Here is a 24,280-nt window from a genome sequence, read left to right as displayed (position 1 = left end):
TTGGTCTCCCTCTTCTCCTCGTTCCCTCCACCTCCGACACATATATCCTCTTGGTCAATCTTTCCTCACTCATTCTCTCCATGTGCCCAAACCACTTCAAAACACCCTCTTCTGCTCTCTCAACCACGCTCTTTTCATTTCCACACATCTCTCTTACCCTTACGTTACTCACTCGATCAAACCACCTCACACCACACATTGTCCTCAAACATCTCATTTCCAGCACATCCATCCTCCTGCGCACAACTCTATCCATAGCCCACGCCTCGCAACCATACAACATTGTTGGAACCACTATTCCTTCAAACATACCCATTTTTGCTTTCCGAGATAATGTTCTCGACTTCCACACATTCTTCAAGGCTCCCAGAATTTTCGCCCCCTCCCCCACACTATGATCCACTTCCGCTTCCATGGTTCCATCCGCTGCCAGATCCACTCCCAGATATCTAAAACACTTCACTTCCTCCAGTTTTTCTCCATTCAAAATCACCTCCCAATTGACTTGACTCTCAACCCTACTGTACCTAATAACCTTGCTCTTATTCACATTTACTCTTAACTTTCTTCTTCCACACACTTTACCAAACTCAGTCACCAGCTTCTGCAGTTTCTCACATGAATCAGCCACCAGCGCTGTATCATCAGCGAACAACAACTGACTCACTTCCCAAGCTCTCTCATCCCCAACAGACTTCATACTTGCCCCTCTTTCCAAAACTTTTGCATTTACCTCCCTAACAACCCCATCCATAAACAAATTAAACAACCATGGAGACATCACACACCCCTGCCGCAAACCTACATTCACTGAGAACCAATCACTTTCCTCTCTTCCTACACGTACACATGCCTTACATCCTCGATAAAAACTTTTCACTGCTTCTAACAACTTTCCTCCCACACCATATATTCTTAATACCTTCCACAGAGCATCTCTATCAACTCTATCATATGCCTATATATATATATATATATATATATATATATATATATATATATATATATATATATATATATATATATATATATATATATATATTTTTTTTTTTTTCTTTTTTATTTATTCATTTTGCTTTGTCGCTGTCTCCCGCGTTAGCGAGGTAGCGCAAGGAAACAGACGAAAGAATGGCCCAACCCACCCACATACACATGTATACACATACAGGTCCATACACGTAAATATACATACCTATACATCTCAATGTATACATATATATACACACACAGACATATACATATATACACATGTACATAATTCATACTGTCTGCCTTTATTCATTCCCATCGCCACCCCACCATACATGGAATAACAACCCCCTCCCCCTCATATGTGCGAGGTAGCGCTAGGAAACGACAACAAAGGCCCCACTCGCTCGCACCCAGACTGTAGCTGTCATGTAATATATACATATACATATATATATATATATATATATATATATATATATATATATATATATATATATATATATATATATATATATATATATATATATATATATATATATATATCCCTGGGGATAGGGGAGAAAGAATACTTCCCACGTATTCCCTGCGTGTCGTAGAAGGCGACTAAAAGGGAAGGGAGCGGGGGGCTGGAAATCCTCCCCTCTCGTTTTTTTTTTTTTTAATTTTCCAAAACAAGGAACAGAGAAGGGGGCCAGGTGAAGATATTCCCTCAAAGGCCCAGTCCTCTGTTCTTAACGCTACCTCGCTATCGCGGGAAATGGCAAATAGTATGAAAAAAAAAATATATATATATATATATATATATATATATATATATATATATATATATATATATATATATATATATTATCCCTGGGGATAGGGGAGAAAGAATACTTCCCACGTATTCCCTGCGTGTCGTAGAAGGCGACTAAAATGGGAGGGAGCGGGGGGCTGGAAATCCTCCCCTCTCAATTTTTTTTTTTAATTTTCCAAAAGAAGGAACAGAGAAGGGGGCCAGGTGAGGATATTCCCTCAGTGGCCCAGTTCTCAGTTCTTAACGCTACCTCGCTAACGCGGCAAATGGCGAATAGTTTGAAAAAAAAAAAAAAAAAAAATATATATATATATATATATATATATATATATATATATATATATATATATATATATATTGATTTCTCCAGTCACTGAACAAAGTCCACATTAAGGACGGCCTTAATTGAAATACAGAGAGCATTATGAAAGGGAAAAAGAAATGTGTATGCCTGTCTTTTTCAATGTACCCGATCACAGTTATTGGGTAAGACATGAGAAGGTAGTGAGTTCCAAGGTTTCGACCTTTAGGGAAAGAAGTAGTTACTGGAACTCGAAAGTGAAGGCGACGATTATATATATATGAGAGAGAGAGAGAGAGAGAGAGAGAGAGAGAGAGAGAGAGAGAGAGAGAGAGAGAGAGAGAGAGAGAGAGAGAGAGAGAGAGAGAGAGAGAGAGAGAGAACAAATGTGTATACTGCTAGGGGGGGTTGTGTTCAAGAGTGCATATCGTTGGTAGATTGTTTATGTTTTTCTGATCAGTTGATGTGTAAGTATAGAGCTATTTCACACGCGCTCAGCATTGATCGTCAGCTGTAGAGTGACTTGGATGGGATGCAGGAACTGAGTACTGAGCAGAATGAAGTAAGACTGTATGGGAAGTAACATTGTTGGATTGTGAAGGATATGAATGTTTGTGGTGTTACGTGTCTACATATTTTCAAATCATTTTGAAACATGATTCATATTTTCCAGGTCAGTATGGCTGCACTACATTGCATTATTACCCTATTAACTTCCACGGTGGCATATGGCGTGGTTATGTCGAGTCAGGAGGTGGTGGGGTCTGAGGATAATACGGTTCTGGGTGTGGAGATGTTGATGAATCAACTGCTGGAGCAGCAGTTGACTGGCTGTCAGACTGTACTCATCACCACATCAACAGAGTCACCAATTCCTTCAGTGATATACAGGTTGATGAATCACCTACTCCTTCCGTGATGGTATACAGGTCGATTACTTTGCCTTGATTACTGCTCATATGTGATATATCGCAAGGAGTAGATATCCTTCTTTTTTCACTCCTGTTCGCCGGTTCCTGCGTGAGCGAGGTAACGCCAGGAACAAATTGAGGAAATGCATAATCCGTTCATCTTCATTTTCTGTAGTGTGTAATGCACCAAAACCACAGCTCTCTATCCATAGCCAGGCCCCACAGACCTTTCCATGGTTTAATCCAGCTGATTCCTACGTCCTGTTAAGTCCACTGATAGCACGTCGCTCACCCCAACTCTTATTGCCTTCTTTTTCCTGCTGTTTTCCCTCGCGTATGTCCTAATCACCTGCACTCCCCTCCAGTAAGTACCATCTATGTTCCTGTCTTTTTCACAAGCAACTTCAAATCGTCATCCCATCGCTCACCACACTTTTTCTCCTGCCACCTTACACTGTCTACACTGTCATATGCTTCCCTAAATACCTACCATTCCCTCCCAATCCCGTAGCTTCGTTTACTCTCTTTTTGCAACCATACAGTCAATCTCTCCTAACATTCTTTAACAAAACCCCTTTTTCCAATCTTACTCCCTCTACTCAACCATATCATTTCTTCTTTTCCGAAGACTTTTCGAATCTTGACCGTTGTCCTCACCAAACACCCAAACCACCCATTCTTCTCAGCACAATCATATCCAAGAGTCTCTCTTTTGGACGCCCATCCGATAATACTATCCAACATTGCTCTCGTACGAGCCATCTTCCCCACTCGCTCACGTACACTTACTTGCGTACCTCCCTCTCTTTGAATAAGGTATTTCCAATCACCAGTTCTTTTTCAGCACTCAACTCCACAAGCTGTTCGTTGTTTCCATTCACCTTTGTACAGAAGATGATCTTTGGAACATCGACACATTTTAGGAGACGAATCTTTCTAAAGTAATTTTTTAATAGTGTAAAGTGTATATAAAGGTTCTGAATTCATGCTAAACTACGTTTGTTCTTCATTATATATATTGTTCATTAAATCAGAGAAACCTCAGTGACAAATAATCAGAAGAAAAAAACAGAAAATACATAATTTCAATCTGTAAATGTAATTTGTGAGTATAATTTGTGTCCGTAGTAAAAGAATAATGTAATCTGTTGGACCACAGAAGTATGAGTACACGCTTGGAGGGAGTCGTGGTGGTAGATGTGGGATCGATCCTCTCCCAGAACCAGCTGGCCCAGGACCACCTCCTCCAGGGTCTGTGGGGAGACACTAGGACCACCTGCCATACCCTCATCCTCGACCTCACCATCAACAACAACAACAACAACAACAACGACGACAACAACAACAACAACAACAACACCAACCTCGCCCTCAGGTAGAGTTTAGAGAGTAACTAATGACTCGCACTTTACAGTGAAGTAACCAACATCGAGAAATATGTCTCGGCCTCTCATGAGAACAGACCCGTCACCTGCAAAAAGAACTTACCACTAAGTTTCTCACCATCTCAGGACACCATACTCTCATATCATCAGTTCTAACGTACATTCAAAAAGACTCTTTATGTCCATCATTACAGCCCTTCAGTACAGGTTACAATGATAGATTTCCACCAGTACAGGGAGCATTAGCGTATACACGGAAAAGGGTAGGCAGCGGGCAGAGCAGAACAGGTCATACCTAAGTTCCCTTAGACAGACCCGTTACTGCTACTGCTGCACAAACACGTACCAGTGAGGAAAAATCCACAGTTATATACCAGAATATCTTACGTTAATTACACGGAGTGTACGTAACTAGGTCTTATAGCTAGACACAGACACTAATGCTTTGGAAAATAAATGATGATATGATTGTAATTCTGAATCTATGTTATATATCGAAAATATAGATGTTCATACCGACTATAAAACTCCTGGGTACATTCCCTTTAGCAGTGATGAGGAAAAGTGAAGTAGTCAGTGGTGTCTTGCTCCTCGCTAAGGCTCGTCTTGATGCTGTATTGAACAAATGTTGTATCTGTAGATAAGATCGACTACATCTTTGTGGTGGTTAAACATAAACTTCGTCAGAAAACAACAGTAAGATACATTTGTAGAAGAGAAGAAAGTGATTCGTTCTCAGTGAATGTAGGTTTGCGGCAGGGGTGTGTGATGTCTCCATGGTTGTTTAATTTGTTTATGGATGGGGTTGTTAGGGAGGTGAATGCAAGAGTTTTGGAAAGAGGGGCAAGTATACAGTCTGTTGTGGATGAGAGAGTTTGGGAAGTGAGTCAGTTGTTGTTCGCTGATGATACAGCGCTGGTGGCTGATTCATGTGAGAAATTGCAGAAGCTGGTGACTGAGTTGATTAAAGTGTTTGAAAGAAGAAAATTATGAGTAAATGTGATTAAGAGTAAGGTTATTAGGTACAATAGGGTTCAGGGTCAAGTCAATTTGGAGGTAAGTTTGAATGGAGAAAACTGGAGGAAGTAAAGTGTTTTAGATATCTTGGAGTGGATTTGACAGCGGATGGAACCATGGAAGCGGAAGTGGATCATAGGGTGGGGGAGGTGGCGAAAATTCTGGGAGCCTTGAAGAATGTGTGGAAGTCGAGAACATTATCTCGGAAAGCAAAAATGGGTATGTTTGAAGGAATAGTGGTTCCATCAATGTTGTATGGTTGCGAGGCGTGGGCTATGGATAGAGTTGTGCGCAGGAGGGTGGATGTGTTGGAAATGAGATGTTTGAGGACAATATGTTGGGTGAGGTGGTTTGATTAAGTAAGTAATGTAAGGGTAAGAGAGATGTGTGGAAATAAAAAGAGTGTGGTTGAAAGAGCAGAAGAGGGTGTTTTGAAATGGTTTGATCACATGGAGAAAATAATTGAGGAAAGATTGACTAAGAGGATATATGTGTCAGAGGTGGAGGAAATGAGAAGTGGGAGACCAAATTGGAGTGAAAGATGGAGTGAAAAAGATTTTGTGTGATCGGGGCCTGAACATGCAGGAGGGTGAAAGGCGTGAAGGAATAGAGTGAATTGGAACGATGTGGTATACCGGGGTCGACGTGCTGTCAATGCATTGAACCAGGGCATGTGAAGCGGCTGGGGTAAACAATGGAAAGTTGTGTGGGGCCTGGATGTGGAAAGGGAGTTGTGGTTTCGGTGCATTATTACATGACAGCTAGAGACTGAGTGTGAACGAATGTGGCATTTGTTGTCTTTTCCTAGCGCTACCTCGCACACATGAGGGGGAGGGGGTTGTTATTCCATGTGTGGCGAGGTGGCGATGGAAATAAATAAAGGTAGACTATGAATTATGTACATGTGTATATATGTATATGTCTGTGTGTGTATATATACATGTGTACATTGAAATGTATAGGTATGTATATTTTCGTGTGTGGACGTGTATGTATATACATATGTATGTCGGTGGGTTGGGCCATTCTTTCGCCTGTTTCCTTGCGCTACCTCGCTGACGCGGGAGACAGCGACATATGTTTAAAATATATATATATATATATATATATATATATATATATATATATATATATATATATATATATATATATATATATATATATATATATCTATCTATATATATATATATATATATATATATATATATATATATATATATATATATATATATATATATATATATATATCTATATCTATATATATATATATATATATATATATATATATATATATATATATATATATATATATATATATATATATATATATATATATATATATATATATATATATATATATATATATATATATATATATATATATATATATATATATATATAGATATATTCATTATACTCATATTCATTTATCATACTTTCTCGTTGTCTCCTGCGTTACCGAGGTAGCGGAAGGAAACAGACGAAAAATGGCCTATCCCACCTACATACATATGTATATACATACTCGTCCACATGTGAACATATGCATACCTATACATTTCAACGTGTATGTATACATACAAAGATATATACATATATACACGTACATAATTCATACTTACGTACTTTATTCATTCCCGTCGCCATCCTGCCACACATGATATGACAACCCCCTCCCCCGCATGAGCGCGAGGTAGCGCTAGGAAAAGACAACAAAGGCCACATTTGTTCACACTCAGTCTCTAGCTGTCATATATACTGCACCGAAACCATAGCTCCTTTTTCCACATCCAGGACCCAAAAAAGTTTCCATGGTTTATCCCACACGCTTCACATGCCCTCGTTCAATCCATTGACAGCACGTCGATTCTGGTATACTACATCGTTCCAATTCACTCAATACCTTGAACGCCTTTCAACTTCATGTTTAGGTATCACTCACTCAAATTCTTTTTCACTCTATCCTTCCACCTCCAATCTGGTCTCCCACTTTTTCTCTTTCCCTCAACCTCTGACACATATATCCTCTTTATCAATCTTTCCTCACTCATTCACTTAATGTGACCAAACCATTTCAAAACCTCCTCTGCTGCTCTCTCAACCTCACTATTTTTGTTACCATACATTCCTCTAGCCCTTTCATTACTTACTTGATCAAACCACATATTGTCCTCAAACATCTCATTTCCAACACATCCATCCCCCTCCACACAACTCTGTAGACTACGACTCACAACCAAATATCTTTATTGGAACCACTATTTCTTCAAACATACCCATTTCTGCTTTCCGAGATAATGTTCTCGACTTCCACATATTTTTCAACACTCCCAGAACCTTCGCCCCCTACCCCACCCTTTGACTCACTTCCGCTTCCATGGTTCCATCCACTGCTAAGTCCACTACCAGATATCTAAAACAATTCACTTCCTCTAGTTTTTCTCCAATCAAATTTACCTCCTAATTAGTTTGTCCCTTAACCCTACTGAACATAATAACCTTGCTCTTATTCACATTTACTTTCAGCTTTCTTCTCTTACACACTTTACCAAGCTCAGTCACCAACTTCTGCAGTTTCTCAGCCGAATCAGCCACAAGCGCTGTATCATCAGTGAACAAGAACTGACTCACTTCCCGAGCCCTCTCATTCACAACAGACTGCATACGTGCCCCTCTCTCGAAAACTCTTGCATTCTAATACCTAACAAACCCAACCCTAAACAAATTAAACAACCATAGAGACATCACGCACCCCTGCCGCAAACCAACATTCACTGCGAACCAATCAGTTTCTTCTCTTCCTACTCGTACACATGCCTTACATCTTCGATAAAAACTTTTCACTGCTTCTAGCAACTTACCTCCCGCATCATATACTCTTCATATCTTCCACAGAGCAATGCTATCAACTCTATCATATGCCAACTCCAGATCCATAAGTACTACATACAAATCCATTTGTTTTTCTAAGGATTTCTCACATACATTCTTCAAAGCAGACACCTGATCCACACTTCCTCTACCACTTCTGAAACTACACTGCTCTTCCCCAATCTGATCCTCTGTACATGCCTTTACCCTCCCATTCAATACCCTCCCATATGATTTCCCAGGAATACACAAGAACCTTATACCTCTGTAATTTGAGCACTAACCTTTATCCCCTTTGCCTTTGTACAATGGCACTATGCAAGCATTCCAGCAATCCTAAAGCACTTCACCATGAAGAATACATCCATTGAAAATCTTCACCAACCAGTCAACAACGCAGTCATCCCTGTTTTAATAAATTCCATTGCAATACCATCCAAACCCGCAGCCTTGCCGGCTTTCATCTTTTGCAAAGCTTTCACTACCTCTTCTCTTTTTACCAAACCATTTTCCCTGACCCTCTCACCTCGCACACCACCTCGACCATAACACCCTGTATCTGCCACTATATCATAAAACACATTCAATAAACTTTCAAAATGCTCACTCCATCTCCATCTCACTTCACCACCACTTGTTATTACCTCCCCATTAGCACCCTTCACCGATATTCCCATTTGTTATCTTGTCTTAATCACTTTATTTACCTCCTTCTAAAACATCTTTTTTTCTTCCCTGAAATTTACCGATACTCTCTCACACCAATTTTCATTTACCCTCTTTCTCACCTCTTGCACCTTTCTCTTGACCTCCTGCCTCTTTCTTTTATACATCTCCGAGTCATTTGCACTATTTTCCTGCAAAACTCGTCCAAATGCCTTTCCCCTCTCTTTCATCAACAATCTTGTTTCTTCATCCCACCCCTCACTACCCTTCTTAATCTGCTCATCTCCCGTCTTTCTCATGCCACAGACATCTTTTGCGCAAGCCATCAATGCTTCCATAAATACATCCCATTCCTCCTCAACTCCCCTTACGTCATTTGCTCTCACTTTTCTCCATTCTGCACTCTATCTCTCTCGGTACTTCCTCACACAAGTGTCCTTTCCAAGCGCACTTACTCTCACCACTCTCTTCTCCCCAACATTCTCTCTTTTTTTCTGAGAATCTCTACAAATCTTCACCTTCGCCTCCACAAGATAATGATCCCTCTGTTTGCCCCTCTTAGCACAGTAACATCCAAAAGTCTCTCTTTCACGCGCTTATCAATTAACATGTAATCTAATAACGCTCTCCCCCCATCTCTCCTACTTCCATACGTATACTTATGTGTATCTCTCTTCTTAAACTATGTATTCGCCATTTCAAGCGTTAGTGGGATAGTGTTAAGTACAGAGGACTAAGCTTCTGAGCTAATATCCTTACGTGACTCCCTTCTCTGTACATGTGGACTTGTATATGGTTAGGTCTGGTAATACTAATCTGTCGAATCTTTCACAGATTCTCGAGTTATCACAGTTGTGGCAGCGGCCAGAGACGGTCGTGGTGGTGGTGGGTGGGAGGACGGGAGTGAAGGACGTCCTCCTCCACCACAGTCTACGTAACACCGTCCGCGCCCTCTACCTGGCAGTCCCAGACCTGAGTATGAACACTTTAGATCATCATATTAAAACGCGCTTTCGGGAAATCATTGCTCATGATGGTTAGTGTGTTGCAAGTACAGATGTTGTTTCTCCAGTTTTGGGCCAAAATAATATGATTGAGACATCTTTGTGTTATATTTTGAGGGCGAAATTTGGTTTCCTTTTCCAGGAGTGATTTTAATCACAGTTATATCGAATCTTCCATTCGCAAGCAGGTAGTCCAACGACACCCACTCATATTCAGATTTTCAATCATCCATCTACACACACACACACACACACACACACACACACACTCACACACACACACACACACACACACACACACACGCACACACACGGGCTGTGAGTGAGCACGGAACAGTCCGAGGTCGGACAGCATGTTTGAATCCTTGGTATGGCAGTCGTCCCGCACCAAACCTAGGTGTTCATCCTTCCTCAATGCTGGTCGATAAGTATCTAATTGGTTAAGGGTGGGATATAATTGTGTGTGTGTGTGTGTGTGTGTGTGTGTGTGTGTGTGTGTGTGTGTGTGTGTGTGTGTGTGTATGTGTGTGTGTGTGTGTGTGTGTGATCTTCATGTGTTTGTATCTGATTTCTTTCATATGACTGATGTACGAGGGCAAGATACTAACTTTACCCGCCAGCAGGAGTGAGTAAAGGCGTACTGATTTACCAGCGGTGTCTCTACTGCAAGGACGGGGAGGCTGATGTGAGGCCCACCCACACACGGAACCTGGTGTCAGCCATTCAACATTCTGGCAATGTTCTCTACGGTACAGTCTCCACTCTCATGTTTAGCCTCGTAATGTTAGTTCATCTCATGATTTATCAAATATCTTGGAAAAAGAGCATTTTGTTTTCACCAGCGCTGACCTTGTGTTGTTAATATCTCATTTAATTTGTGGGACAAAATGGTATTATGAGGCGCTATATTTTTCGACTCATTGAGATGCATATATGCGGAAACGAGGGAAATTGATAGTGTTTTCTCATAATTTACTGAATCATCATTAAAGTTACGGAATTTCCATCCTACTTGTATCACTACTAAATTTCAGAAGATAATGTGTTAAGTATGATACACAGAACTAATAACGGATTATCAGTATTTGAGTAGAGAACTTTATGAGGCAAAGGCTTGTATTCTATTATAACGTCACGAAAGCGATTATGTAATTATCTTGATTATTGACACCAAAGCACTCACTTCGTTGTCATACTGAGGTGAAGGCATTTATCCTTCGTATCAAAGAATGATGGAAGCAATTAAATAATCTTATCAATTGGTGGTATTAAAAGCTCTCGTCTTGTTATATAGTCTTTGTATGATTATATCTTCCTTCTGTAAGTATAATTACACGTAAATCAATTACTAACAATGAAAATCAATTAAGTGGATAAAGTTTGTACATCAATTACATTCATCGATTTCTCCAGTTGTTTCATGTGCTTCTCACTTCTCACGTTCACATTTCGTTCACTAATGCTGAGTCCCCTGTCCACATCCACAAGGTATCTGTATTTGTGTTAAGATAATCATAGATACATTTTGATCAACATAGGAAATTACATAACTTTCCATTGTGTCTTGCGAATGGTGACGAAGAACTCGACATTATTCACTAGAAATTTTCAAGTCTACCATGCTATGAAACTAATGCCTTCTCCACCAGGAAAACACCATGGTTCATATCTGCACAAAACATAATCTGATGCTAAACTAACTCCATGGATGACGTGCGTCTCTAGTAACGTGTTAGCCTTGACATATACCACAGGTGATGTGGTAATGAATGGGACGCTGTGCCCTTGAAGGAAAATACAGACCGCAAAGTTGGGTCTCTTGTCCATTGTAAGAAACACAACTGCTTCTCTAACCACTGGAACATACGTCACGACACTTGGTCTAACCACTGAAACATTCGTCACGACACTTGGTCTAACCACTGGAACATTCGTCACGACACTTGGTCTAACCACTGAAACATTCGTCACGACACTTGGCAATCAAAAGTTATCAATTTTCGACTTACGGTAAAAGTTCGTCTAAAAGAGATGACTCTGCTGAGCCTTACGACACCAACTATCACTTTTGGTGAACGATGAAGGTGAGTGTGTAGATGTCTTGCTGCATAATGGCTCACTGAACAAACTGTGTTGCAAAGTTTCCAGATGTAAATGTCATGATCAAGTTTCCAGAGTCCAAAAGTGAGCATTATACCTTGCTCGGTAACATAGCAGGTTCTGCTTAAGTGACTTTCCTGTACTCACAGAAGTAACTCCAAGACAGAATTCTGGAGCTGGATGTTTATGGTTAGAGAAAACATATTGTCAGCGGAATTAGTTCAGTTGATATGTAGAAGTGAAAACCGAGTATTTGGGAAGAATCTCATGTACACATCTTAAATGAAAAACAAATTTTGTTTCTTCTGTTTTGTAGGAAACATTGAAAAACTCCGCCGCCAGATATTCAGTGGAAGATATTATGATTTGATCATTTTTCTTGTGTGAATTCACTTAACACTTCTCCCAGAACTGGTGATCTACATTGGATGTTATTCCGGGCTAGAAATTGTCAACACAAAGTATGAATTAATTTTGAAATTTCCGGCAAACGAATATAAGCCGGTTGCTGCTAAATGATCACTTCCGACCACATATGTGCAGACCTGTTGAGGGCAGACCTGCCTCTGTGTGACTCTCCTGTCTCAACTACGCAACGCATGAAACTAATATACAGATGAAGACTGAGGGAGGCCCATCAAGATGACTTTGTAAACTACCACCTCATAAATTCTGGGTTGGGATTTGTGGTAAATATCTATTGTGTTAGTTAAACATGGACGTGTTAGTCCACAGAGGTTGTAATGTACAGACGTTTTGATGTCTTAGAAAATATTTTGCTTCTTCCTGCTGACTTGGTGATTTACTTTATTTTTCTTATGTTTTACTTAACTGTTTCTAAAGTGAACTGAAAGTACGCAAGTAACTAAAAAAGATTTTGTTTTCTTGATAATTTGAAGTTTGGTACGTTTATAGATTTTGTATTCTGAATAAAGAAATATTTCAAATGTATCGATCTAAATATTGTTCAAGACTCAATCAAACTCGAATTCCACTCGAATTTAAACTCGAATTCCTTATATATTAACCTCGCCTTAGCTCACATCTCCGTGCAAACAATCACTTACACTCTGATTGTTACACTAATTTGAGAGTCAGATAAAGTGCTTTACTACGAACACGCACACACACACACACACACTGGCAGTAACCTATTAGATTACTGTTCTCAAAGACAAGCGAAATCTCTACTGAAATGTTGGATGTATATGAAAAATAGTCCAACAAAATGGTCAATAAATGCCTTCCTATTAATCCAAGATCTCAAACAGACATGAAATTCATGTGCACTGGCCCTCAATCAGAGCCATATGTCTACGTTGCCACCGATGATATAGTTGTACAGTGTGATATGATCAATCATTCTCAATATTAAGACTCGGAAAGTGGCAACAGGATGGGTTGGGAACATAGATCTTCACATAACTCTATGAGGCAGATTTTAATGATAATAAATCAATATCAGTTAACGTCAATCTTCCATCCCGCGCACTACAAAGCAGTTTCTAGAGATGTGATCACTACGTTAACATGAAGCAGATAAGACTCAACCTAGCGTGGTACACAGCATCATGTGTCACCACTGGCACACGTACGACCACCGTAGCAGCATTGAGAGCATCCTAAGAAAACTGGAAGTGTTATGACGTTTCGCACTTGCACACCTGATATCATCCCACTTAACTCTGGATGAACATAATTCTTAACTCTGGTGTTCATTATTACTTGTGTCTTCAGGATCAGTGGTTGCAGGGATCATAATATTCATTGTTGTCTATTACCAACATGTCGGAGTGGGTTTCAGCAAACAATTCCATTACATATAAGATATCTGTAATCGACTTTACTTGTTTCTTAGTATAAGAGTTAAGTCCTTACCATAAATCAAATTATAAAGAAATATCTTTCGAGTTAAACAGAGAGGGGAGGATTTCGAGCCCCCGCTCCCTTCCCTTTTAGTCGCCTTCTACGACACGCAGGGAATACGTGGAAAGTATCTTTTTAATTTACTTTTTCGCTGTCTCCCGCGTTTGCGAGGTACCGCAAGGAAACAGACGAAAGAAATGGCCCAATCCACCCCCATACATATGTATATACATGCACGTCCACACACGCAAATATACATACCTATACATCTCAATGTACACACATATATATACACACACAGACACATACATATATACCCATGCACACAATTCACACTGTCTGCCTTTATTCATTCCCATCGCCACCTCGCCACACATGGAATACCATCCCCCTCCCCCCTCATGTGTGCGAGGTAGCGCTAGGAAAAGTCAACAAAGGCCCATTCGTTCACACTCAGTCTCTAGCTGACATGCAATAATGCCCAAAACCATAGCTTTCCACATCCAGGCCCCACACAACTTTCCATGGTTTACCCCAGACGCTTCACATGCCCTGATTCAATCCACTGACAGCACGTCAACCCCGGTATACCACTCGATCCAATTCACTCTATTCCTTGCCCGCCTTTCACCCTCTTGCATGTTCAGGCCCCTATCACTCAAAATCTTTTTCACTCCATCTTTCCACCTCCAATTTGGTTTCCCACTTCTCCTCGTTCCCTCCACCTCCTACACATACATCCTCTTGGTCAATCTTTCCTTACTCATTCTCTCCATGTGCCCAAACCATTTCAAAACACCCTCTTCTGCTCTCTCAACCACGATCTTTTTATTTCCACACATTTCTCTTACCCTTACATTACTTACTCGATCAAACCACCTCACACCACACATTGTCCTCAAACATCTCATTTCCAGCACATCCAACCTCCTGCGCACAACTCTATCCATAGCCAACGCCTCGCAACCATACAACATTGTTGAAACCACTATTCCTTCAAACATACCCATTTTTGCTTTCGGAGATAATGTTCTCGACTTCCACACATTCTTCAAGGCCCCCAGGATTTTCGCCCCCTCCCCCACCCTATGATTCAGTTCCGCTTCCATGGTTCCATCCGCTGCCAGATCCACTCCCAGATATCTAAAACACTTTACTTCCTCCTGTTTTTCTCCATTCAAACTTACCTCCCAGTTGACTTGACCCTCAACCCTACTGTACCTAATAACCTTGCACTTATTCACATTTGCTCTTAACTTTCTTCTTTCACACACTTTACCAAACTCAGTCACCAGCTTCTGCAGTTTCTCACATGAATCAGCCCCAAGCGCTGTATCATCAGCGAACAACAACTGACTCACTTCCCAAGCTCTCTCATCCACAACAGACTTCATACTTGCCCCTCTTTCCAAAACTCTTGCATTCACCCCCCTAACAACCCCATCCATAAACAAATTAAAGAACCATGGAGACTTCAAACACCCCTGCCGCAAACCTACATTCACTGAGAACCAATCACTTTCCTCTCTTCCTACACGTACACTTGCCTTACATCCTTGATAAAAAGTTTTCGCTGCTTCGAACAACTTGCCTCCCACGACATATATATTCTTAGTACCTTCCACAGAGCATCTCTATCAACTCTATCATATGACTTCTCCAGACCCATAAATGCTACATACAAATCATTTGCTTTTCTAAGTATTTCTCACATACATTCTTCACAGCAAACACCTGATCCACACATCCTCTACCACTTCTGAAACCACACTGCTCTTCCACAATCTGATTCTCTGTACATGCCTTCACTCTCTCAATCAATACCCTCCCATATAATTTACCAGGAATACTCAGCAAACTTATACCTCTGTAATTTGAGCACTCACTTTTATCCCCTTTGTCTTTGTACAATGGCACTATGCACGCATTACGCCAATCCTCAGGCACCTCACCATGAGTCATACATACATTAAATAACCTTACCAACCAGTCAACAATACAGTCACCCCTTTTTTTAATAGATTCCACTGCAATACCATCCAAACCTGCTGCCTTGCCGGCTTTCATCTTCCGCAAAGCTTTTACTACCTCTTCTCTGTTTAGCAAATCATTTTCCAAAACATGTTTTGGACAATCACATGTTTACCAAATGGCGTTCTAGCTTCGTCTCTTCGCTGTATATCAACTGACTGTTATATTCCTCTATTTTGTCTCCCCAGATGATGTGATTATTACACGAAAGTGCAATTGGGAACTTTTCGTGTTTCATTTTCCCCGTGGACTCATAGGAATATCTTGATCACGCGCAAAAATGTGATCATTTCCAATATATATATATATATATATATATATATATATATATATATATATATATATATATATATATATATATATATATATGTATTTATTCATTTATTAGACTTTGTCGCTGTCTCCCGCGTTAGCGAGGTAGCTCAAGGAAACAGACGAAAGAGTGGCCCAACCCACTCACATAAACATGTATATACATACACGCCCACACACACATATATACACACCTATACATCTCAACGTATAGATATATATACACACAGAGACATACACATATATACTCAAGTACATAATTCATACAGTCTGCTCTTATTCATTTCGTTGCCACCCCGCCAAACATGAAATGACAACACCTTCCCCCCGCATATACGCGAGGTACCACTAGGAAAAGACAACAATGGCCACATTCGTTCACACTCAGTCTCTAGCTGTCGTGTATAATGCACCGAAACCACAGCTCCCTTTCACATCCAGGCCCACAAAACTTTACATGGTCTACCCCAGACGTTTCACATGCCCTTGTTCAATTCATTGACAACACGTCGACACAGGAATACCACATCGTTCCAATTCACTCTATTGCCTGCACGCCTTTCACCCTCCTGCATGTTCAGGAACCTATCACTGAAAATCTTTTTCACTCAATCCTCCCACCTCGAATTTGGTCTCCCACTTCTCGTTCCCTCCACCTCTGACACATAAATCATCTTGGTCGATCTCTCCTCACTCATTCTCTCCATGTGACAAAAGCATTTCAAAACAACCTCATCTGCTCTCTCAACCACACTTTTTATTACCACACATCTCTCTTACCTTTTCATTACTTACTCGATTAAACCACCTCATACCACATATCATCCTCAAACATCTCATATCCAGCAAATAAACCCTCTTTCGCACAAATCTATCTATAGCTCACGCCTCGCAAGCATATAACTTTGTTGGAATCACTTTTCCTTCAAACATACTCATTTTTGCTTTTCAAGATAACGTTGTCGACTTCCATACATTTTTCAACTCTCCCAGAACTTTCGCCACCTCCCCAACCTTATGCTTCACTTCCGCTTCCATAGTTCCATCCGCTGCCAAATCCACTCCCAAATATCTAAAACACTTCACTTCCTCCAGTTTTTCTCCAGTCAGATTTACTTCCCTATTGACTTGTCCCTCAACCCTACTGTATCAAATAACCTTGCTCTTATTCACATTTACTCTCAACTTTCTTCTTTCACGCACTTTACCAAACTCAGTTACCAGCTTCTGCAGTTTCTCACACGAATCAACCATCAGGGCAATATCATCAGCGAACAACAACTGACTCACTTCCCTAGCTCTCTCATCCACAACAGACTGCATACTTGTCCCCTCTTTCCAAAACTCCTGCATTCGCCTCCCTAGCAACCCCATCCATAAACAAATTAAACAACCATGGAGACATCACACATCCCTGCCGCAAACCAACATTCACTGAGAAACAGTCATTTTCCTCTCTTACACGAACTCATGATAAAAAACTTTTCACTGCTTCTAACAACTTGCCTTCCACACCATATATTGTTAATACCTTCAACAGACCAACTTTATCAACTCTATGATATGCCTTCTCCAGATCCATAAATGCTACATACAAATCCATTTGCTGTTCTAAGTATTTCTCACATACATTCTTCAAAGCAAACACCTGATCCACACATCCTCTACCACTTCTGAAACCACACAACTGTTCCCAGATCTAATGCTCTGTACATGCCTTCACCCTCTCAATCAATACCCTCCCATATAATTTCCCTGGAATTCCTAACCGACTTATAAATCTGTAATTAGAGCACTCACTTTTATTCCCTTTGTCTTTGTACAATGGCACTATGCACGCATTCCGCTAATCCTCAGGCACCACATAATACATACATCATACATACATCAATACATACATCAATACACAATACATACATCATACATCCATCAAATAACCTTACCAACCAGTCAACAGTACAGTCAATTCCTTTTTTAATAAATTACACTGCAATACCATCCAATCTCGTTGCCTTGCCGGCTTTCATCTTCCACAAAGCTTTTAATGCCTCTTTTCTATTTACCAAACCCTCTCCCTTTGCACACCACCTCGACCAAAACACCCTATATCTGCCACTCTATCATCAAACACATTCAACAAACCTTCAAAATAATCACTCCATCTCCTTCTCACATCACCACTACTTGTTATCACCTCCCTATTACCCCTCTTCACTGAAGTTCCCATTTGTTCCATTATCTTACGTACTTTATTTCCCTCTTTTCTAAACATCTTTTTATTCTCCCTAAAATTTAATGATACTCGCTCATCCAAACTCTCATTTGCCCTTCTTTTCACCCCTTGCACCTTTCTCTTGACCTCCTGCCTCATTCTTTCATACATCTCCCAGTCATTTGCATTATTTCCCTGCAAAAATCGTCCAAATGCCTCTCTCTTCTCTTTCACTAATAATCCTACTTCTTCATCCCACCGCTCACGACCCTTTCTAATCTGCCCACCTCTCATGCTTCTCATGCCACAAGCACTTTTTGTGCAAGCCATCACTACTTCCATAAATGCATCCCATTCCTCCATCACCCCCCTTACGTTCTTTGTTCTCACCTTTTTCCATTCTGTACGCAATCTCTCACGGTACTTCCTCACACAAGTCTCTTTCCTAAGCTCATTTAAACTCAACACTCTCTTTACACCAATATTCTCTCTTCTTTTCTGAAAACCTCAACAAATCTTCACCCTCACCTCCACAAGACAATCATCCAACATCTCTCCAGTTTCACTTCTCAGCACAAAAGGATCCAAAATTCTCTCGCGCGCCTATCAACTAACATGTAATCCAATAACGCTCTCTAGCCATCTCTCCTACTTACATACGTATACTTATGTATATCTCTATTTTTAAACGAGGCATTCCCAATCACCTGTCCTTTTTCAGCACATAAATCTACAAGCTCTTCACCATTTCCATTTACAGCACTGAACACCCAATGTACAACAATTATTCCCTCAACTACCATATTACTCACATTTGTATTCAAGTCAACCATTACTATATCCCGGTCTCTTGCATCAAAACTACTAACACACTCTCTCAGCTGCTACGAAAACAATTGCCTTTTATGATCTTTCTTCCCCATCTCCATCCACTTTCAGTTTTCACCATATCAATATAAAATTTATTTTCTTACACTCTATCATATACTCCTACCACTCCTGTTTCAGGAGTAGTGCTACTCCATCCCTTGCTCTCGTCCTCTCACTAAAACCTGACTTTACTCCCAAGACATTCTCAAACTAATTTTCCCCTTTACCCTTGTGGTTCGTTTCACTCATAGCCAAAACATCTAGGTTCCTTTCCTCAAACATACTACCTATCTCTCCTTTCTTCTCATCTTGGTTACATCCACACAGATATGGACAACCCAATGTCAGTCTTCGAGGAGGATGAGTACTCACCGTTTGAATCCTTTTTCGGCGTGCTCTTTTAGAAAGTTAGAATACAAGGAGTGTATGGTTTTCTATCTCCCCGCTCACAGCCCTTAAGTCGCCTTCTACGATACGTGATGAATGCGTGGGAAGTATTCTTTCTCCTCTATCCCTAGGGATATATACATATATATATGTATATATACATATATACGCAAATATACATACCTACACAGCTTTCCATGGTTTACCCCAGACGCTTCACATGCCTTGATTCAATCCACTGACAGCACGTCAACCCCGGTATACCACATCGCTCCAATTCACTCTATTCCTTGCCCTCCTTTCACCCTCCTGCATGTTCAGGCCCCGATCACACAAAATCTTTTTCACTCCATCTTTCCCCTCCAATTTGGTCTCCCTCTTCTCCTCGTTCCCTCCACCTCCAACACATATATCCTCTTGGTCAATCTTTCCTCACTCATTCTCTCCATGTGCCCAAACCACTTCAAAACACCCTCTTCTGCTCTCTCAACCACGCTCTTTTTATTTCCACACATCTCTCTTACCCTTACGTTACTCACTCGATCAAACCACCTCACACCACACATTGTCCTCAAACATCTCATTTCCAGCACATCAACCCTCCTGCGCACAACTCTATCCATAGCCCACCCTGCAAACCATACAACATTGTTGGAACCACTATTCCTTCAAACCATACCATTTTTGGCTTTCCGAGATAATGTTCTCGACTTCCACACATTCTTCAAGGCCCCCAGATTTTCCCCCCCTCCCACCCTATAAAAACCCACTTCCCTTCCATTTTCCACCCGCGGGCAATCCACTCCCAGATTCTAAAACATTCACTTCTCCAGTTTTTCCATTAAATTACCCAATTACTTGCCCTAACCCTACGTACAATAACCTTGGCCTTATTCACTTTTATTTTTAACTTTCTTCTTCCCCACACTTTACCAAACCCGTCCCAGTTTTCTGCATTTTCACATAACACCCGGCTGTATCATCAGCAACAACAACGACTCATTTCCCCAAGCTCTTCCCCCCAACGATTAAATTATTCCCCCTCTTAAAAAATTTGCATTTACATCCCTAACAACCCATCCTAAAAAATTAAAAAACCAGGGCCCACACCCCCCCCGCAAAATTACATTTATGAGAACAACCCCTTTCCTCCTTCCTACACGTCACAGCCTTAATCCTCTAAAAATTTTCACGCTTCTAAAAACTTTTTCCCCCCCACCCTTTAAAATTTTTAAAACCCCTTCCCCAGGATCTTAAAAATTTTCTATGCCCTTTTCCAGCCCTAAATGTAAATACAAATCCATTTGCCCTTTTTAAATATTTCCATTTTCCTCGCAAAAACCCGATCCCCACTCCCCCATTTTGAAACCACCCCCGCTTTCCCAATTTATGCTTGTACTGCCCTTTACCCCCCAATCAATACCCCCCCCAATAAATTTCCAGGAATATCAAAAAACTTATACCCCTGTAATTGAGCATCATTTACCTTTTCCTTTGTCAAGGCACTAGCCGCTTCGAAACCTCGGCACCCCCCCGGTCATAAAATTTAAAAAACCCCTTTCAACAGTAAAAAACAGTCACCCCCTTTTTTTAAAAAAATTCCACTGCAATCCCTCCAAAAAGCTGCCCTTTCGGGTTTCTCTTTCCCCAAAGTTTCACTCCTTTCTTGTTTACCAAATCATTTTCCCCCCTCCCCCTTTGCCAAACCTCGACCAAAAACCTATATTTGCCCTTATCTCAAAACCATTAAAAACTTCAAAATCTCACTCCCTCTCCTTTAAAACCCCCATAAAAGTTAACCCCCCCATTTGCGCCCTTCCTGAGTTTCCCCTTTGTCCCTTTTCTTTCGCACTTTTATTTACCCCCCTTCCGAAAATCTTTTATTCTCCCTAAAAAAAAATGAAAACCCTACCCCAAATTTATTTGCCCCTTTTTTTTTCCCTTGCACCTTTCTTGACCCCGTCCTTTTTTTTTATACATCTCCACTCAATTGATTTTTTTGCAAAATCGTCCCAATGCCCTCTCTTCTCTTACTAAAAATCTTTCTTCTTCATCCTCCATACTACCCTTTTAAAACAAAACCCCCCTCCCCCTCCTCATGCCACAAGCGTCTTTTGCCAGCCCTAGTTCCCTAAATCATCCCTTCTTCCCCCCTCCCCCTTATTTCCCTGTTCTCACTTTTTTTTTCTGTTACTCTCTCTCTGGGACTTCCTCACAAAGTTCCTTCCCCAAACCAATTCTCCCCTTTTAACCCAAAAATTCCCTTCTTTTCTAAAACCCCCACAAACTTTTACTTGCCTCCCCAAAGAAAAGATCGGAAACCTCCAGTTGCACCCCCCCTTTGCCCTTAACATCCCCAAAAGTCCTCTTCGGGCCCCTCAATTAACACGTAAACCTAACCCCTCTGGGCCCTCCTTCTTACATACGTAACTTTTGTATATCTCGCTTTTTTAAAACCCGGTATTCCCCTCCCATCCTTTTCATCACATAAATCTCAAAACCTTCACCTTTCCCTTTACACATGAAAACCCCCCTGTATACCCAATTAAAACCCCCAACTGCCCATTACCCCTTTGCATTCAAATCACCCTCCTATAACCGGTTGGCATCAAAACAAAACCCCCACCCTTCAGTGTCCCAAACACTTCCTCTCATGATCTTCTTTCATGCCCGGTGAAAAGCCAATAACCCCCACCTCCCCCATAAAACTTTGTTTTCCCTTTAATGGGAAAATTTCTTTCCTACTTTTATCAATCCCACAAACCCTGTTTAGGAAGTCTACTCCTTTCCTTGTTTTGCCCTCTCAAAAACCCCCCTGACTTTACCCCCAAAGACATTCCCAAACCACTCTTCCTTTTCCCCTTGAGCTTCTTTTCACTCAGGGGTTTAAAATTTTTCCGTTCTTTCCTCAAACTAATACATCTCCCTTTTTTGACATCTTGTTTACACCCAAAACGCATTTAGAACCCGTTGGTTCGAGGAGGATGAGCACTCCCGCGTGACTCCTTCTATTTCCCTTTTTAAAAAGTAAAAAAAAAAATACAAGGAGGGGAGGATTTCGGGCCCCCCCGTCCCGTCCCCTTTCCCCTTTTCCACGCACGGGGGGAAGGGTTTAAAATTTTTTATAAAAAATATTTTATATATATTTATATTATATATAAAAATTTATATTTTATTTTATATAAAATATTTTAATTAAATAAAAATTCCAAAAAATACGGTAGATTATATACCCCCCAAAGGAGAAAAAGAAGCTAAATTTGTTAAATGGTGAAAAAATTTCAAAACTTAGTCTTGCTTAATGTTTTTTTCATTTGAACAATCAATGCTTAAAGCAGCAGTTCCTCCACAAAAGTTTGGCAGGAGTTGGGGGTCACGGGCTGGGGTGGGGCCGGGGTGCCCTATTCCCCTTACATCGCAACGACCCGCCCCACCAGGGGGGGACCCCCATCACCTTAGGGCTCCGGGGAGCCAACACGTCACCTTCGTGCCAAGCTGAACTTCCTAATTTCCTGTGTCTCTAAAACGCCAATTCAGAGGCAACTTCTCTTTTTAAACGGCAAGGTCACCAGTGTTATTCTCTTAAAATCCAAAAAAAAAATTAATTCCGGGAAATAATTAAAAAAGTTGTAAAGGTTATTTTCCCCTCAGCCTTACTTGTCAATTAGGTTCAGAAGAAATCAAAAACGAAAAATATTTTTAAAAATCCCTTTTCCGCAATTTTGGAAAAAAATACGAAAAAATTTAGAAAATCAACAGGTAAAGAAAAACCTTTTAAAGTTATCTTGTATAAATACATTACTTTCCCCGAGGATGGTTAGGGCGATGTGTTTGCTTTCAATAAATCTTAACAGTTACGTTTTTGTGAGGCCCAAAAGATCATGGGGACCCTGAAAGCGGGTTTCAGCGGGGTGATGGGTCGTACAGCGGGGGAGGCGACTTTTTGCAGAATCTGGCCCAAATTCGCCCCCCTGGGACGCACTAGCCCGCGGGTACCCCCCTTGATGTATGACTGTGACGTCTTTAAAAATTCGGTTTTCCCACAAACCCCCTCATTTTTGCCTTTGAGGTAGGAAATAAGCTTGTCCAAAGAAATTTTTTAACCCCAAAAATTTAATTTCACAAACCCTTTTGATTTTATATATATATAAATAAATTTTAAATTTTATATATATATATAAAAAAAAAATATTATATATAATATATAAATATATATATAATATATATATATATTTTAAAAATATATAAGTAGTTTGCTCTTCAAAGTATTAAACTGACTTATTTTCTTCTGTTTTCCCCCCATGATGTATTTTTCAAAGAAAGGCAATGAGATCTTTCATGCTTCATTTTTCCTGGGCTCCTAGGAACATCTTTATTACGGAAAATTTTGAAAACGTGTAACAAAATAAACTCTAGATTGTATGGGTAAAACGAAGTTGATGGGGGAAGTGGGTGATTATGGTGATATGCACCGGGGCAGAGAAAAAAGATATAAGAGGCAAGTGTTTTGGGGGCGTGAGCCGTTGTTAGAGTTTTGTGCACGAAAAAGGGGTTATAGTGGGGGTGATTTGAATGCCAA

General features: G+C 40.5%; 1 protein-coding gene across 1 annotated transcript in view; it reads left to right on the top strand.

Moving 5' to 3' along the window:
• Nucleotides 1–2,808: 2,808 nt before the first annotated feature.
• The window catches only part of LOC139757346 (glutamate receptor-like), a 48,611-nt gene continuing 27,139 nt past the window's right edge, over nucleotides 2,809–24,280 (top strand). The window contains exons 1-3 of the mRNA XM_071677769.1: nucleotides 2,809–2,949; nucleotides 9,754–9,955; nucleotides 10,547–10,672. Coding sequence (XP_071533870.1) covers nucleotides 2,809–2,949; nucleotides 9,754–9,955; nucleotides 10,547–10,672 — 469 coding nt within the window. The remainder of the gene's footprint in view (nucleotides 2,950–9,753; nucleotides 9,956–10,546; nucleotides 10,673–24,280) is intronic.

The sequence above is a fragment of the Panulirus ornatus genome, chromosome 25, assembly GCF_036320965.1.
Source record: "Panulirus ornatus isolate Po-2019 chromosome 25, ASM3632096v1, whole genome shotgun sequence".
NCBI classification, from domain to species: domain Eukaryota; kingdom Metazoa; phylum Arthropoda; class Malacostraca; order Decapoda; family Palinuridae; genus Panulirus; species Panulirus ornatus.
Note: the sequence above shows the minus strand (reverse complement) of the source record. Positions and strands in the feature narration are given on the sequence as shown.